We start from the raw sequence: 15993 nt of genomic DNA, 5'->3' as shown, positions 1-15993 counted from the left end.
AAAAAAAAAAAAAATTGCTGCAAAAAGAATTTATACTTCATCAATATTTTACAGAACTTTCAGAGTATCGTGACAGTGAGACTTCAAGGCCTGTATAATGAGCACTGAAAAACACACAAGCCAAATCAATACAAGTGCACAACTTACATCGTTATACTGCTGCATGTTTTCTCAAATTCAGATAAAATTTAAGTTTTAAAATCCAATTAAAACCTGTAGGTATGTTTCGTGGGTTGTTTTATTGTTGAAGTTTGGTTTAATTACACAGAATTCAAGCTACTGACATTGATTTTTACTGGGAAGTTTAAGGCAAATCTGGGTTTCTGTGAAGTATCTGATACTTTTGAGTTTTCTTAAGTGAATTAAGCTAAATATTTGAAATTATGAACAGATTAACCTTAGCAATGTCTAGGACATGTCTTAGCTAAAATGCACTGCATTTAACATACTCATGATTTTAAGTGAATTGCAATCCTTATACAAAGCACGAGTTGTACGAGGGACTGAAATTCAATTAAAAAAAAAAGTAATAAAAAAAGTCAGCAGGAGAAACAGATACACATTTTGATGCAAAATGAAACTAACTCACTCTTTCCAGCTGTGTATGAACATTCCAGGACCTGCTGCAACTTAACACGCCTGTTCTGCTTGGGCTTCTTGTTCCCAGATGTCCACCCTGGCCACGCTCCTCGAAGCGTGTCATCTCTGACGGACGCCGATAATTCTGTACAATTACCTTGACAGCAAACCACTACATAGCATTTGACTGCAAAGCAAACTACTGATATATCTCCTAGCTAAGCCATCGATTTGCTATTACATGGTTAAGGAAGTGATCACCTATGCCAAATTGCAAAGGAGTAGCAATTGATGAGTACTCTTCCCCTGCTGTTAGGTTTAAGTGGCTTCATGCCACATTTGTCACACTGTGTGAATTAGCAGAGAAACCTTTAGTTCAAAGCAGCAATGACTACCCACAAAGCGTATCAACCTGCTGCTAGGTATAGCTTTCACACGATACTGAGGGAAGAAGACAAGTTTTCTTAAGATGAACTTCTCCGTAAAAGGCCATGGATGAAGAAATATACAGTACACACAAATGGAAACCAGGGAAAATTAGAAATTGAGCAAAAATGATGACTTTGTTGCTTCTAATGAGCAAGACTGATTACAAAATCAATCCTGCACTCCCAGGAAAGACTCGTTTTAGTGGTCATTAGAAAGTATGTTTCATTAAAGAACAAAAGCAGTGAGAATTGCATTGGGTGTCTTAAACCCTTATCAATCTATTGATGATGCTCAGAAAAAAAAAAAAATCAAAAATTTAAAAGCAACTCAGTTTGTTCCACTTCTGATTTGTTAAAATTTGCTGGTAAACGTTACTGTTCTACACAATAATGTTCATAATTGTACTTGAAAATAATAGTTTGAATTCATGTGATAAAACTTGATGTTCGCTCATTTATAAAAACCCGCATCATTTAGAAAAGGAAAGTATCAAAACCAACCCAATCTTAATGCTACAAAGGGAGTCACAGCTGCATTCAACCCTCTGTGAACTATTAAATGCCTCCACAACTCAACAAACAGTTTAGAAAAATATATTTTTACATTTTACCGGGGAATAACAGAAACAGGCAAAAGAAAATACCAGTTTGAGTGTAACGTCGCTTCAGAACCTATTTTCATGGAAAAACAGCTTTTATTTTCTTAAGAATCCTAGTTTATAGGAAAGCCAGTAAAGCGTTCAGTCTCAGTCTTTGTCAGTGCTCTACTTCAGTGCGAAGTCGAGAGAAAAACACGAAGCAGCTAACAGCACATCTGACTCCTGAAACAAGCCAATCCAATTTGTACACCAATTGGAGAGAGGAAGGTTACTGCACAAGTAATGTTGCTTTATTTTTCAAGATCTTTTTCCAAACACTAATACTACCCTTATTTTTTTTACATTTGATAAGATGATAAGGCTTCATAGAACTGTACAATATTTATACATTTGACAATAGTTTCCCTATATCAACTGCAATTCCACTGTAAAATAGGTGATTTAACTGTCTAGAGTGCTGTAGGAATAGCCTCTCAAAGAAAAAGTGAACAAAACACAACAGCCTAATAAATCTAACACTAGAGAAGTTTAGAAGCTGGAAGATAAAAGGAGCATTGAAAGCAATACCCACTACATTCAATTACACTCTTCTTGCGACAAAGCTTTGAGCCCTCAGAGGTCTGCAGTGCTACTACCAAAATCCCAGGCAGAACCAAAACAACCCAGAGATGTAATCTGAATATGCCACCAATGGGCAGCTGCAAACCAAGCAGTATTTCAGATTCCCTGAACTGTTCAAACCTTTTTTTGTTTAAACCTACTATTCACGCATTTGTGAATATGACAAAGTGGTCTTACTTAGACGGCAAGAGTTAAGAGTTCTCCTCTACTCTGCAACTCATTAAAATAGGAAATGTGTCACGCCCGTTTGCAATGAGATTCCGGATTTTTAAATTCCATTCAAACATCATACTTGTTCAAATAACTGGAATTTTGTCATGAAAGGATATAACTTAGTCACTACGACAAGTGTTAAACGTTAGATGGCCTGGCTGCCCTAACTACCCCTACATACTGGTTACATACAGAAACCCTAGGGTACCATACAGACTTCTGGAAAAAATACAGATGGCAATCTCAAAGCACGAAGTTTGAAAACACCAACTTTCAGAGTATTCTGAATACTTCAGGATGGAAATATACCTAAAATTAGCATCTATGGTTTCTCGCAATCCAATATGAATTAAAAAATATATATATTAAAGAGCCTCCTTACAAATGTGCACTAGCAGCCATCCATATGAACAACGTGCTATGAATTTAGCACCGGCATTTTACACATTTAGTGCTTGGATCTGTATGCTCGTATTCTTAGGAATCAAAATAATGGGATTTTGAATGAAAAATGACAGTGATCAAAACGGCTCCCCCAAAGTTATTTTTAAAGCCTACCACTTATTAAGGTATCTAAAGACAGAAGGTCTAAATCTTTGTTTTCAGAAATATTACTAATAGAGCTAGCGTTACATTTGCTTTTTTTTTTTCCCTACAGAAAATAATAATATTCTTTGACAGCGTGTGTTCAAGTAGTCTAACATTTACACAACCAATTGTAGTTCAAGTTGCCAAAAGCCTTTAGTTTTTATGAAATAGAGGAGATCTCCCCACCACCCTCTGAAGGGCAACTTAAGGCTAAACCAAAACCTTGAAGAGAACTCATTTTAATAGAGTTAAAAGAAAACCCTTATGCTAATATTAAAACAAAAATTAAAGCCAAGTCAACAAACAAAAGCATGTCTACTGCATACAGACCATGGGAGTTTAAAATCAGTCTTACTTCATTATAATCTAGAATGTGTGTGCTCATGCATTTCTAGTCTCCTTAATTCCAGTCCCTAAAGAAAATCTAAGCATCAAAGATCTAAACAAGGGAAAAAGAAAAGTAATGTACTGAATGCTGTGATTTAACCATCTATCTTCGCTCAGTTTGCCCTCCACTGAAATAGAAATCTTTTGTTTGTTTTCCACTTCAAGTTTGCAAATCAATACTAGTCTATTATTTGCTTCATAATGTATAGCAGCATATCTGATGCATTCACCCTGTATTTATCACAGCATCCGTTCCATAAAACGATGAGAAGTACTCAGGACAAGAATAATTTTAAGGATAAGATACCAAGTTCCAAGGAAAATTAATGGCAAAATCCACAAAAACTTGCAATAGCTTTGCATTTTTTAAGTTACATATAGTTACATAAACTTAAGGGTTGGAACATATTTCACACTTATAATGAAACACTGACAAGCACAGATAGAACAAAAGAAGCCTGATGAGTTTGCTGTTGTTCTTGGCAACTTGAGTTACTTCACCTGAACAGCCAATTAATACAAACTTTTAGAACCTCATTAAATACTGCTTTTAATGAAAACTTCAAAGCACACAGTTGATGACATTTCTAATAATGCATATATTCACATGAACTTTGTCTGCAGTAACCCTGAAAGAAAGGGATAAACTCAAACATCACCCTAGAAACCATGCTTTCATAAAGCATTGAAAATGTTATGTATCTGCTTCAGCATCACTGCCTGCAAGGCTGCTGTCTGTGGACGGAGCACCATCTTCATTAACGCCCTCACCATTATTCTCCTTCTTATGGGCTTCATCATTTACATCCTCCTTGGATGTGTCATTAACTTTTGAAGGTTGGCTGCTCTCAGGGATTTTAACGCTACTTGCTGTGGAATCTGAATCAGATGTAGTTTGCTGCTCCTTAGCATCAGGATCCTCTAAAAACGATCCCCACACCTTCAGCCTTTCTTCCCTTTCTCTTGCAGTCTCCTCCACCTATCAAAGACATGTTTGTACACGTCACTCTGAAGTCACGCTTGTAAAGTGAATACATTTATACAGATAAAGTTATGTGAACTTTATATTGCAGTAACACCTCAAGTCTTCTGTAGGACCTGTGAACTAATTATCACTACATCCAGTGAATAATCCTCTGTGTTTACATCTCTAATACACATTTTTTAAGATCAAACTGGTCCTTTAAATATTCCATTTAGAAAAAAACGTAAGGATGTAGCTGTTTTTGTGGAGAAGCAAGACAGATGTGGGAAGGGGGACAACAAGCACTTCTCAAATTAACAGATTTCGAGTAAGAATTTCATGAAATAGAACTGTGAAAGGCTACCTGATAATCTGTTACACCATCCCATGTTTCAGCACTGAGCTGACGGCCACCGAACCACCTTCCATTTAGAGTTAGTTTGCACAGATCAGCTTCTGTCGCTTCTTTAAATGACACAGAAGCTACGCCGTCAGGGTGCCGCTGTAAAGAGAAAAGCTTGATTTAACAGCACTCTAAATAGTGCATCTATTCTATCATCTTTTAGTTTGCCTTACAAAATCACTCAAGATAAAGCTCCATCCTGAACATGCATCATCTCATTTCTCAAAACGAGTTGCAAGTTTACACATTTTGTTCTACTACTTAAGACTATCTTAATTTTTTTTTTGTCACAGAGCAAGAATTGAGCAGAATTTTTGAACACAGAAAACAAATCTTCCAGCAAGTCTAGCAATAAAGGCATTTATTTATAAACTTTCAAACTTGTGGCACATATCCAAGTTATGAGAAGTTAACGCTCTGCCTACTTTAATCAATGTAAAGAGAAGTGTTTACAAATTAATTTCTGAAACAGCTAATATTGAAAGATGAGGTCAACTTTTCATGAAATAAATCCATGAAAACACGACAATGTTTCACTCATATTGAAATAATCCTATGTACTTTGTACATTTACACATTATATCAATTCTGCCAAGGCACTCATCTAGAAATACCTACATCAAATATGAGAACTTTCTTTACTTGACCAAACTTTTCACATTCCGTCCGTAGATCTTCTCTGATCTCATTTAGCACTAAGGGATCCTCCTGCAATGATTAATTTAACATGGATTAATTTAAACAACTTTTGCTTAATCACGAGTGGAACTAACGTATCAATCTATCCCATGTTTATAAATCAAGTGTTATGCTGTATTTTCAAAGCCACTGTGAGTTGATAGCCCTCAGTTGAGTAAAATTATATGAAATAAGCTACTTATTAATAAGGTTATTTTGTGCTGGCTTCTTCATTCTTAGCATAATTTCTATGGACTCTTATTTCTATCCCAGAAAGAAATATTGGCAGGATACACTCTGTGAAAGAGACTGATTTGCAAAATGTTCTTATCAACATCTCTGCATTGGGCTTTTTGGAAATAGCTCCATGAATTTTAAGCAGACGCTTGTGACAAGAAAAATCCTGCCCAAATGCTAAGTTTCATTTTTTCCTCATATTCTTAGAAAAATTATGTCGTGAAGTTCAGTGTTAACTACAACAGCGTGATCCATGGGAGCAAACTGCATCTTTGTACCTCAAAGTCCTTTGGGTGAAACATATTCCTGATAATAACGATGCGTTCATGTCGCATTCGAGCTGCACCATCTTTCTTCTCAGGCCTCCAATCCAGCTGTCTAATGAAATGAAGCAACAGTAAGAAGATATTGTTGCGGCTCTCTTCAGTTTCTACAAGTATTTGTTGAAAAAAAATCATTAATTTGGCATTTCTTAGGATACATCACGAAAAAACATGTATTTTGACAGAGTTAAATTATATTTCTTAAAGAAATGTAATTAAGAATCCAATTTTACCACTTCTCCTACAAGGCAGTTAAGGTTTTGAGGTACTTAAATACTCACAGGGATATAAGTTACTTTAAGAAAAGAATTCAAAGCATTTTCCTAAACAGTAAAAACCCTTAAAATTAAATTCCTCTCTCATATCAATTCAGATCCATAAACCATCTGTCTCCAGTAAAAATGACAATATCTTTTCTAACAGAAGACTTATTTTGTAAAAAAGGAAATCCCCTCTTCCCTTTGGTAATATTTTAGTGCTTGTATTTACACAAACATGCAAGACTTCCTTGGGTCTTACAAAGAGATTGCTATGAAATGTATTTTGTTCCACAGTATATAGAGACAACAACCCTGAACTGCACTGCCAGGTTTGTGCATCTTTTCAATGACTTTGCTTTCTGATAGAAATGTTAATTCTTGAAGAAAAGCCTATTTTGTATCCTACTACCAAAAAAAAGGAAAAATTCATTTGCAATTCTAAATCTCAAAATCTTATATTTAAGGGGAAAAAAAAAATCTTTAAATTCCTCCTTGTATCAGCTACATGAGCTGAAGAAAACTTGGATTTCCAATGAAGGTTGTTTCGAAAGTAAATTATGTTCTCCAGCCCAAAAGGAATATTGTCTGAAGTCAGTTTGTGTAAGACAGAATCAAAACAGCTAAATGACTGAAGAAAAACCCACGTTGATCATCCATGCAAATTGCTGTCAAATGCTGTTTTCCTACTTCTCCCCTCTTGACTCTGGAGACTTCTTAGAACAAGAGCTGGCAATGTAGCTGAGGCACACACGTTGCAAGCTACTTTTATTCTTAACTGGTAAGATGTCAAGGAGACTTTGCTCACTTTAACTATGACAAAGGACACCAGCATTACTATCTAAAGCATTTAGTGCAATGCTGCTTACGTTAAAATAACAGTCCTATGCACTCAAAACTTTTTTAACTCTCACATTCTTCCAAAATGCAGAAAAATCATTAAGAGATAAAACCAACGCAACCATGTACCATTAAAAAAATGCAAAATGCCACATACCATAAAGCTGTGGGAATCTACAGAGATCTTTTAATATTTGCTGCAAAGAAAGCTAGCATCTCTTGCCATTTGCAGTGAGTAAAGTACCATATCAACAGTATATGTACATAGGATTATTACCTTATGAAGTAAGCTTAGGCCGACAGAACTCACCCACTCTTACACTCTGGGAAAAAAAAAAGTCTTAACTCCCCTGAGTTATAATATTTTCTTGTATAACTGAAAGAAACTTGGCTTCCTATATATTATTTCAATTCAGTAATCATGATGCTTATTATGTCAACAATTAAGATAGAAGCTCCTCCCCTCCAAATGTGCATTATTTACACTATTTCACTGTCAGGTAAGACTTCAACTTCTGTGCAACTCTTAGCATTTAATCTGAAAAAAAGCAACACTTTAGTAGCTCTATGAATTCAAGCAATATTTTACAGAAAGAAAAAAAAATACAAACTTCTGCTGTTGAGACAACTTCTTCTTGTAGTCTTTACATTTCTTCTTCTTCTTGCTTGCATCGTACTCCCCCTTGAGTTGAAACTTTGCAACTTCAACATGCAATTTATAGCCTCTGATTTCTGCCTCATCCAGAAGTCTCAAAGCAAGTTGAACCGATTCTCTCTGTGTGAAAACACAGACAGAGCACAAGCTTAAAAAAAAATATCACACAGTAAAGTAAAATTAATCCAGTAAGATATAGTTAAGAATGTTGTGCTAAGAACAATTCCCTGACACTGGAAGCCATAATGCCTGATCTCTTCCAAGTTTCAACTGAAATCCATCACTGAAACACATACAAATGGCAGCAGTTTTAAAATCAAAGTAAATCAAATACTTCTGCACCGCTGTTCTAGTAGATTAATGCTCTGAAAAGCAATTGCTTATATTTCAATTAAATGCCATTTGAACTACTCTCAATGCTCAAGCAAACTGATAAACTTAAAAGCAAGAAATAAAAAACAGGTGCTTGACTTTATAGGTTGTACCACTTTTCCAAGACATTTAGGCTGTTAAGCCATTTAAAAAGTTTTCCTAGAAGTTCTTCAGAGTAGAGACTGTATTTATACTTGTGCACTGAGCAGCTCTAACTACTAAATCACAAAGCTAGCACACAGATTGCAAGGCAGCTGATTAGTACTACCTGGCACTTCTTGCAGAGTTGAAGCAGATTGCACTGGCATACACCAACTTTCCAAATGATCCACAAGTGAAACACACAAAGGAAATACCACTGCGACCCAAACTTTTATAGATTAATACAGAGAACAAGACCAGTTCTGAAATCAAGGCCTGAACTTAAAACAGTTCAGATAAAAGCTGTCAATACACAGCTACACTGTATTCCTTTTCATCTCATTATTTGTGTTCTTGGACACACAGAGGCAAATTTTTCTAGTGAAACTTGAAGAAGTTCCCTGCTTCACACCATAATCACTGACACCTAAGACAGAAATACTTCTAAACATGTTCAGGTATTAATGGACGTTTTCAGGAGGAAGCTGGGTAAGGGGAAAACAAATGAGGTGCACGAACTGTGATTCCAGAACTACTCATATATCTGCTTAAAACAGACACGTATGTTCTATGTTATACCTCAGATACTTCAAGAATCTCCTGAAACTGATTGTGAAACTGTGGCCACAAGTATTTTCACCAGAAAGGAATACTGCATTTCAGTGCACCGCTGACCTTTAGATAGCAGCAGAGGCCGTCTCCTTTGAGATTTCCTTCCTTATCTTTGTACAGTTTGATTTTGTGCTCTTCTGTCTGAGGATCTCGCATAATGATACCACCTTTTGACATGACCTGAACAAATTCATCTTTTGTAATGTCTGGCGGTAAACCTGCAAGGTACATTAAAACAGAAGGGTTGGGTACATTTTGCTCAGCTTTATTATTTTTTATTTTTAAATCTCATTAGAGAAGAAAAAACTGTTTCCTCAAATGAAAGACTGGAAACGTGACAAAATGTTACATACGCAATCACAAATCACTGCCTCTGGAAGCAATATTTTTGCTATTACCTTATCAGCATCATTCCACTCCAATATTTTGAGAACATTTTTATTTCTAAATCAATTTAGCATACAGTGACATTTATGTGCTCCCTAATGTCTAATACGTTCTCTTTATCCTATTCCTTGTGAGTTTGGAGGGATTGTTTTTCTTACTAAGAACAATAAAAAAAAGAATGAAAGCAAGACAGTTAACGGACCTGGCTGCTACATCTCACAGAATACCACATTTAAAAGATAAAAGCATAGAGGATGTCACTTAGATCACTTTCCTACATATGCAATTGAAAAGGTCACACAGACATTATGCAGTCAGAAACGAGGTTAAGCAGCTTGCAAAGGGCAGACTGAGCATGTAATATTAGAAGTCAGTGAGACGAACACAATTTTCTTATAAGATTTATTTACTCTGACCTAAATGTGGTGTTACTTACCAGTCACATAAACATTTGTGTTTCTGTCTTCTTCAACGTGAAACCATCCTAAAAAAAAAACAAAAAAAACCCAACAGTTTGAATTCAGTCACAGCAATATATTAAACATGGAATCACACAGTAATACATTTCTGATTTTCACATTTCCTCAGGTTTCAAAGAGGTTTATGGTTATCCACAGGAGAAGCCCCAGACATACTTGAGTTTTCTTATTTTTCACTTTGCATACAGTCTTACAGAGATACCTGTGAAGTATCATACAAGCTTTAAATCATTTTGAAAAATTTCAGAATGGCACATATATTTGCTCTTCATGGTAACACTGAACAATGGACAGTTTCCACTTAGTGCTATGCAGGTTGAAGCCTACATAGAAATAAACTCTTTATCACTTACCCGGCTCAAGTTTTCGTTTTTCTGTTTTTTGTTTTGGATCTGTTTGTTTTGGTCCTTTCTCATTTGCTGATGGTTGTGTTTCTGATGTCTTAGAACTCAGTGGCAGCTTGTTTTCAGTTGCTGTGCCAGAAGCAGATGAACTATCCGTTTCATCTGCATTGAAGCCATAGTTAGCGTGATACGTTGCCAAGAAGTCTTCTGTAATCTGAAATTAAATCAGGAAATTAAAACCAAAAATTCAAACAATTACAAATTAAGGTTTGAAAGTGTTTCAGTGTTAATATTTTGGAAATTATCTTCTTAATCGTGGTCATCTCCCAACCCAGCACCATAGAAAAGAACAGCATTTTAAAACTTATAACAAATTGTCTTTGTAAAAAGCCATATATACAGCAAGAACTATGAATTCAATTATTTCCTGAACTAGATTAACACCTTAATGCCACACAGCACAAAGGTTTTAAACAAACATTTCCCAAGTTCTGCCTTTTTCAAGCAGAGCTTTCTGCTTTCAGCTTAAACTGGAATTGCTTGAAGGACAGAAAGCAGGCGCTCCTTACCGTGCTGAAGAGATAAAGTGACACGGAGGGTAAGTCAACAGCTTACCCAAAGATGATGAATGACTGACATTTGTAGGCATCTGCTTTTTCACAGAAACGTTTGTGGAGATCAAATATATTTGTGGTGACAGGCAATAAATATTGCACTTGAACAGTCGTATATTGACACACTGTCTATCAGGCTGTACATTCTACTTTATGTTCTGCTAATAGACAAATACTTAGCTTGCTTTTTTCTAGAAGGAGACTATAATTGGATAACATACAAGATCAGCTAATGTTTATCTTTTTAAGACAGAGAATAAATTAACTATAAATTACACCAGTACTTTCAGCCAAGTAAATTTTAGAACTAGTCACCAGCAGTAACATGCAAAGAGATCATCATAGAATCACAGAATGCCTTGAGTTAGAAGTGACCTCAAAGATCATCTAGTTCCAACTCCCCTGCCATGGCCAGGGTTGCCAACCACTAAATCAGACACTAGATCAGGTTGCCCAGGGCCCCAGCCAATCTGGCCTTCAACACCTCCAAGGACGGGACATCCACAACTCCTCTGGGCAGCCTGTTCCAGCACCTCATCCCCCTCTCAGTATAAAAATCTCCCCTTTTTCAGTTAAAAACCATTCCTCCTTGTCCTATCACTATCTACCCACGTAGAAAGCTGATTTCAGTCCTGCTGAAAAGTTCCCATTACGCATTGGGCCCAGAGAGCCCTCCAGGCAGAACAAGCTCCGCTCCCTCAGCCTGTCTTCCCAGGAGAGGTGCTCCATCCCTCTGGTCATCCTTGTGGCTCCACATCTCTCCTGAGCTGGGGGCCCCAGACCTGGATGCAGTACTTCCAATGGGGCCTCACCAGCTCAGAGCAGAGGGCTACAATCAGCTCTCCCACCCCAGTGCCACCCCCATTTGATGCAGCCCAGGTTACTGGTGGCCTTCTGGGCTGCAATCGCACACTGCTGGCTCACATTAAGTTTTTCATCTGCCGGGACCCCTTGGCAGAGCTGCTCTCAAGGAGTACTTCTCACAAACCACACATATATCTGGAATTGCTCCAGCACTTTCAGAGATAATATATCGTAGCTGATTTCATGAGCACTACTGCTCAATAAAGTACTTCCTGAAAGTACACACTGAAATGTTTTTTTCCTGAGTCTTAACCTTCGACCTGCACTGCTCTTGCTTCATCTGCATTCAAATGCAACAAAACTCCATTCCAGCAAGCTATTGTAACAGAGCGACACAGTGGACAGTACCAAGTGCCAGCAATGATAATGCACTCTCATACCTTCCACAGTGATTTGAAGCTCAACATTTCAAGCCTTTATTTGTGACAAAAATACACAGAGTTGACAATTAACAGGCTTGCCATGAATAATGCAAAATGCTATGGAGCTCCACATTACTTAGAAGTGTAGCATGACAAAGCTTCTACACTGGCAGCACACCTCTGCTAGGATCACAAGTGGCTGCTCTTACAGCATGGCATAACACAGTGTCAGTAACAAGGAGTACAATGATCTTTACAGGACAAAAAAAAACCTGTTCAAATAAGGTTTGCTTGTGTCAAATTCAATCTGAGCAAATTCTTAGTTCCACACTTGCTGAAATCCAGAGAAATGAAAAGCCGTTATGTTTTCTGGTGAACAGTATTATTCATATTCATCAGAGAACCTATGGAGAAGTTAGTGATAAAACCTCCAACAACAAGCCCCTTCTACCCAGTAACACCATTTCCAGCTTTGGGGGAACCACATTCTTATGTAAAGCTGAATTTATTCTTAGCATATGACCTACTACACACCAGATTGTCGTGTTTTATCAATATCAAAGATCTTTCTTCCATTATATGTTATCATACTACTATTTACACCATTACAACTATTTCACGTTTAAGTATCTTCTTGCAAGCATAAATAAACTAAGTACAACATCTAGATGTGTTCAAGAAGCGTTTAGATATTGTACTAAGGGATCTGGTTTAGTGGGGAGATATTGGTGGTAGGTGGGTGGCTGGACTAGGTGACCTCGGAGCTCTTTTCCAATCTTGGTGATTCTACGATTCTCTACAGGTTCAGGGCTTCAACTCGGTTCTGGTGGCAAACAGCATGGATAGGAGATCAGTTCTACCTCCACGCCCACTATTCTACAGTTTGGGGCACTTAAGCTTATAGGAAAAGAAACACAATACTACAGGACATGCTAGCATACAATTAAGTACTAATTACACTGAAGTGGAAAGGAATTAATTATCCAAATGAAGAACGGATACTTTAGGCTTACAGAGAACATCCCACATCTGTTTTTTCACAGCAAGCACGGAAAGCTGATGAATTCACTAAGTGACTTTGTGCTGTCTCTGTAAAGATCGATCACAAGGTCATACCTATTGATATAGTACCACTGAAAGAAAGAACATTAAACAATAGGAGTGATTGCATCTTTCTGAAGTATCTGAGCACCTCCAAATTTTTCTGAGGAACTCTTTCAGCTAATATCAACTTTAAGCTCTGCTTTGAAACGCATATTAGTGAAGTTCCTAAAGTGGAGAAGCTCTCACTATACTAGCCTACAGATCATTAGCCAAACAAAGTAACTTGAGATATCACAACATCTAGCTCACTGACCTACCTATAACACAGTGCTGCACTATGATTATTTATTAGCTTCTACTGTGCATCGTATTTATTAATGAACTTTTCTGTTCTTACATGATTTCTCCAGACTTGAGAGAAGGACCACATAAGGTAAGATATTCCTCACATCAGAAACTAGTATAGTCCTTTATACAGGTTAGCAGTAGCTCAAGTTAAATATTCATAGCCACCAGCTGTATCAAGCTTCTTAGAAATAATCAACCTCCCAATCTTTAACATGACTCATCTCCAGGAGATAAGGAAGGCATTCAGGAAAGACTAATGCTCCTAAGACAGATAAAATACGTGAGAAAGAGGGAAAGAAACAGGAGTGAGGGGAGGGTGGAGAACCCTTTCAGAATGTCCTGTGCTTACTGGATACAGCCCTCCCTGGGGAGCCAGGGATACCCACTTCTCCACTGCTCCACTTTGGCAGCCCCGATTTTTCACTTGATTGTAGCCCTCTGTAAGCTACCTGCAGCATGGTCACCCTGCTGGGTTTATATGCACACAAGCATCATGTGATTGGTTTCACTCTCACTCAGATTCACGAATTCATGGTCACAAACACCAAACCAGCACAGCAGATTTACCAAATACACAATGCAAAACAGTTTAATACTTGTAAGTGAAGTAGTTACCTGTTACATAGTAACAACAGTATTCTACCTGCAGATCAGTAGACTGGCTCAACACATTAAACGGATGCCACCTCTCATCAAATATACTGAATATTTGGAAAAAAAAATTATGAAAACTGTAATGTTTCTGGTCTGTACAAGATCTCTGTAGTCAAATACACTTAATTTTCAAGTGCAAGATCTCAGGAAAGGGAAGAAATCTTTACACTTGCATGGTTTTCAGATAACAATAAAAGAAAAAAAAAATGCACTTCTTTATTTTTTCATCTAGGCCGCTTCAAAGCCTATTTCACTGCTTCACTTCGACCAGCAGGACGAAGATAGCCGCAGATACCACGACAAGAATTGAAAATAATATTAAATTAGACGCATGAAAGGCCGCTCCATTCAGAGCCACGGCCACGAGCCTCCTCCTCGCCAGGCCCGAGCGCAGGCACCGCCCGGGGCCGCCCCGCACGCTGGCGATGGCGGGGGCACGCACCTTGGGGAACCAGGCCTTCTTCTCCCGGTCCCACTCGTAGGCGGCCCCGTCGGCCGGATCCACGTACGTGAAGGGGTCGGCCTCGCCCTCGCCCTCGCCGCCGCGCTCGGCCTCGTACTGCTGCTGGAGCTGCAGCTGCCGGTAGAACTCCTCGTTGCCGTCCTCGCCGCTCATCCTGGCCCGGTCGGCGGGCCTTAGCGCTGAGTGGGAAGGCAGACGGCCGCTCCGGCACTACGCACCCGGGCCTACCCGCCCGCGCTGCCTCCTAAGGCGCTGCTCGCCCCGCCCCTCTAAGCGGCGGGGCCGGGAGCGCGCAAGGACGCACGGGGACGCGCAGGCGACAGCAGCGGGCACGCACCGCCCGCTCAGCCCCGCGCCACCGGTGACCGTCCCCAGACCCTGCAGCGCGCAGGAGCGGAAGTACCCGCTAACCCGCGCAAGGAGCTCCTTCCTTCGTCTCGCTCTCTTCCGCGTCTCAGCCAATGAGACGCGGGATTGGAGGTCACGTGGAGATCCGCGGAGCCAATGGGAAGACAGCGAGATCTTTCCCTGCTCGGAGCGGAGGGCGCGCGCGGAAGAGGCGGGGTTTGCGTCCGGCTGCCAGGGCGGGCATAGGCTCGCGGTGATGGCGGCTCAGACGGGGCCCGGGTATGAGGCCTCGGGCTCGAGACCTGCTGTAGGCAGCAGCTTTGCCTGAGCAGGCTTGGTGTGGGAGCTGCGGCCGTTTTACTCACGGGATGAAATAAAGTCCGCCGTCGATGAAGCACTGTACTGCCCCGCGCCTGTGGTGTCTTTCCTTGGGCAGCTGCGCACTGTGCTGCGGCCGACTCGAATCGGTTCTCATAACGGGGCTTCCCCTGGTGCCATCTAGTGGTTTTCACTGCAATTTAGATAGATCTACGCTAGTAGTAGATTTACTTGCTAAAGGGTGTATTTGGAGGTATTTATTTTCATTTGGAGGATGAAGAAGTGTGCTGTTAATGGCTTCATTATGCAGAGTTTAAGCTTGAGCTGTAGAGTGCAGGTGTTAAAGCAGTGCAGGTGTGTTTGGTGGAAATGTCACCACTCCATGGAAGCTGCGGGCCAGGCTGCCCGGTGACTCAGCGAGAAAGCAATCTTTCCACTCAGAAACAAAAATGACGCTCTGTACAGAAGCATTCTGGAAATAAGTATTCCAGGGACAAATATATCTGTGCTGTCAGACAGACTGGAATGATAATAAAATCAAAGACACAGTTCTGAGCGTCTGAAGCTCGGTAGGGACTGACCGACACAGCTAACTGGCTGGTCAACAGACGGCCAGATAAAATTGCTCAAGATATAAATAGAGACTTTCAGTAACCTTTGGCTGTTACACAAAGAACACCCAGCCTCGTTAATGGCTTCTTTCATGCTTCAAGAATTTTCTCTTGGCAGGGCTATTCCGATAGTCATCCAGAAATGGTTTTATGATCACTTATGATCTGACAGCTGAAGAGACATTTGTGTTAGCTCTGAAATAGCTTGTTTTAGTGGGGTACATGGGAGTTTTGTTGTAAGCTGCGCTTGAAAAATAAAA

At 39.3% G+C, this 15993-nt stretch overlaps 1 protein-coding gene across 1 annotated transcript; it reads right to left on the bottom strand.

The window, feature by feature from the left end:
- HTATSF1 (HIV-1 Tat specific factor 1) lies at window positions 1586-14838 on the bottom strand. The gene is made up of 9 exons (XM_021406206.1): window positions 14436-14838; window positions 10117-10321; window positions 9721-9768; window positions 8961-9115; window positions 7729-7892; window positions 5976-6075; window positions 5401-5490; window positions 4744-4881; window positions 1586-4394 (listed from the first exon to the last, which is right to left on the bottom strand). The coding sequence occupies exons 1-9, from the start codon at window positions 14607-14609 to the stop codon at window positions 4110-4112; spliced, it is 1359 nt and encodes a 452-aa protein (XP_021261881.1). The 5' UTR covers window positions 14610-14838; the 3' UTR covers window positions 1586-4109.

Source organism: Numida meleagris, chromosome 8 (assembly GCF_002078875.1).
Source record: "Numida meleagris isolate 19003 breed g44 Domestic line chromosome 8, NumMel1.0, whole genome shotgun sequence".
In the NCBI taxonomy this organism is placed as follows: Eukaryota; Metazoa; Chordata; class Aves; order Galliformes; family Numididae; genus Numida; species Numida meleagris.
This window is presented reverse-complemented; position numbering and strand designations above follow the sequence as displayed.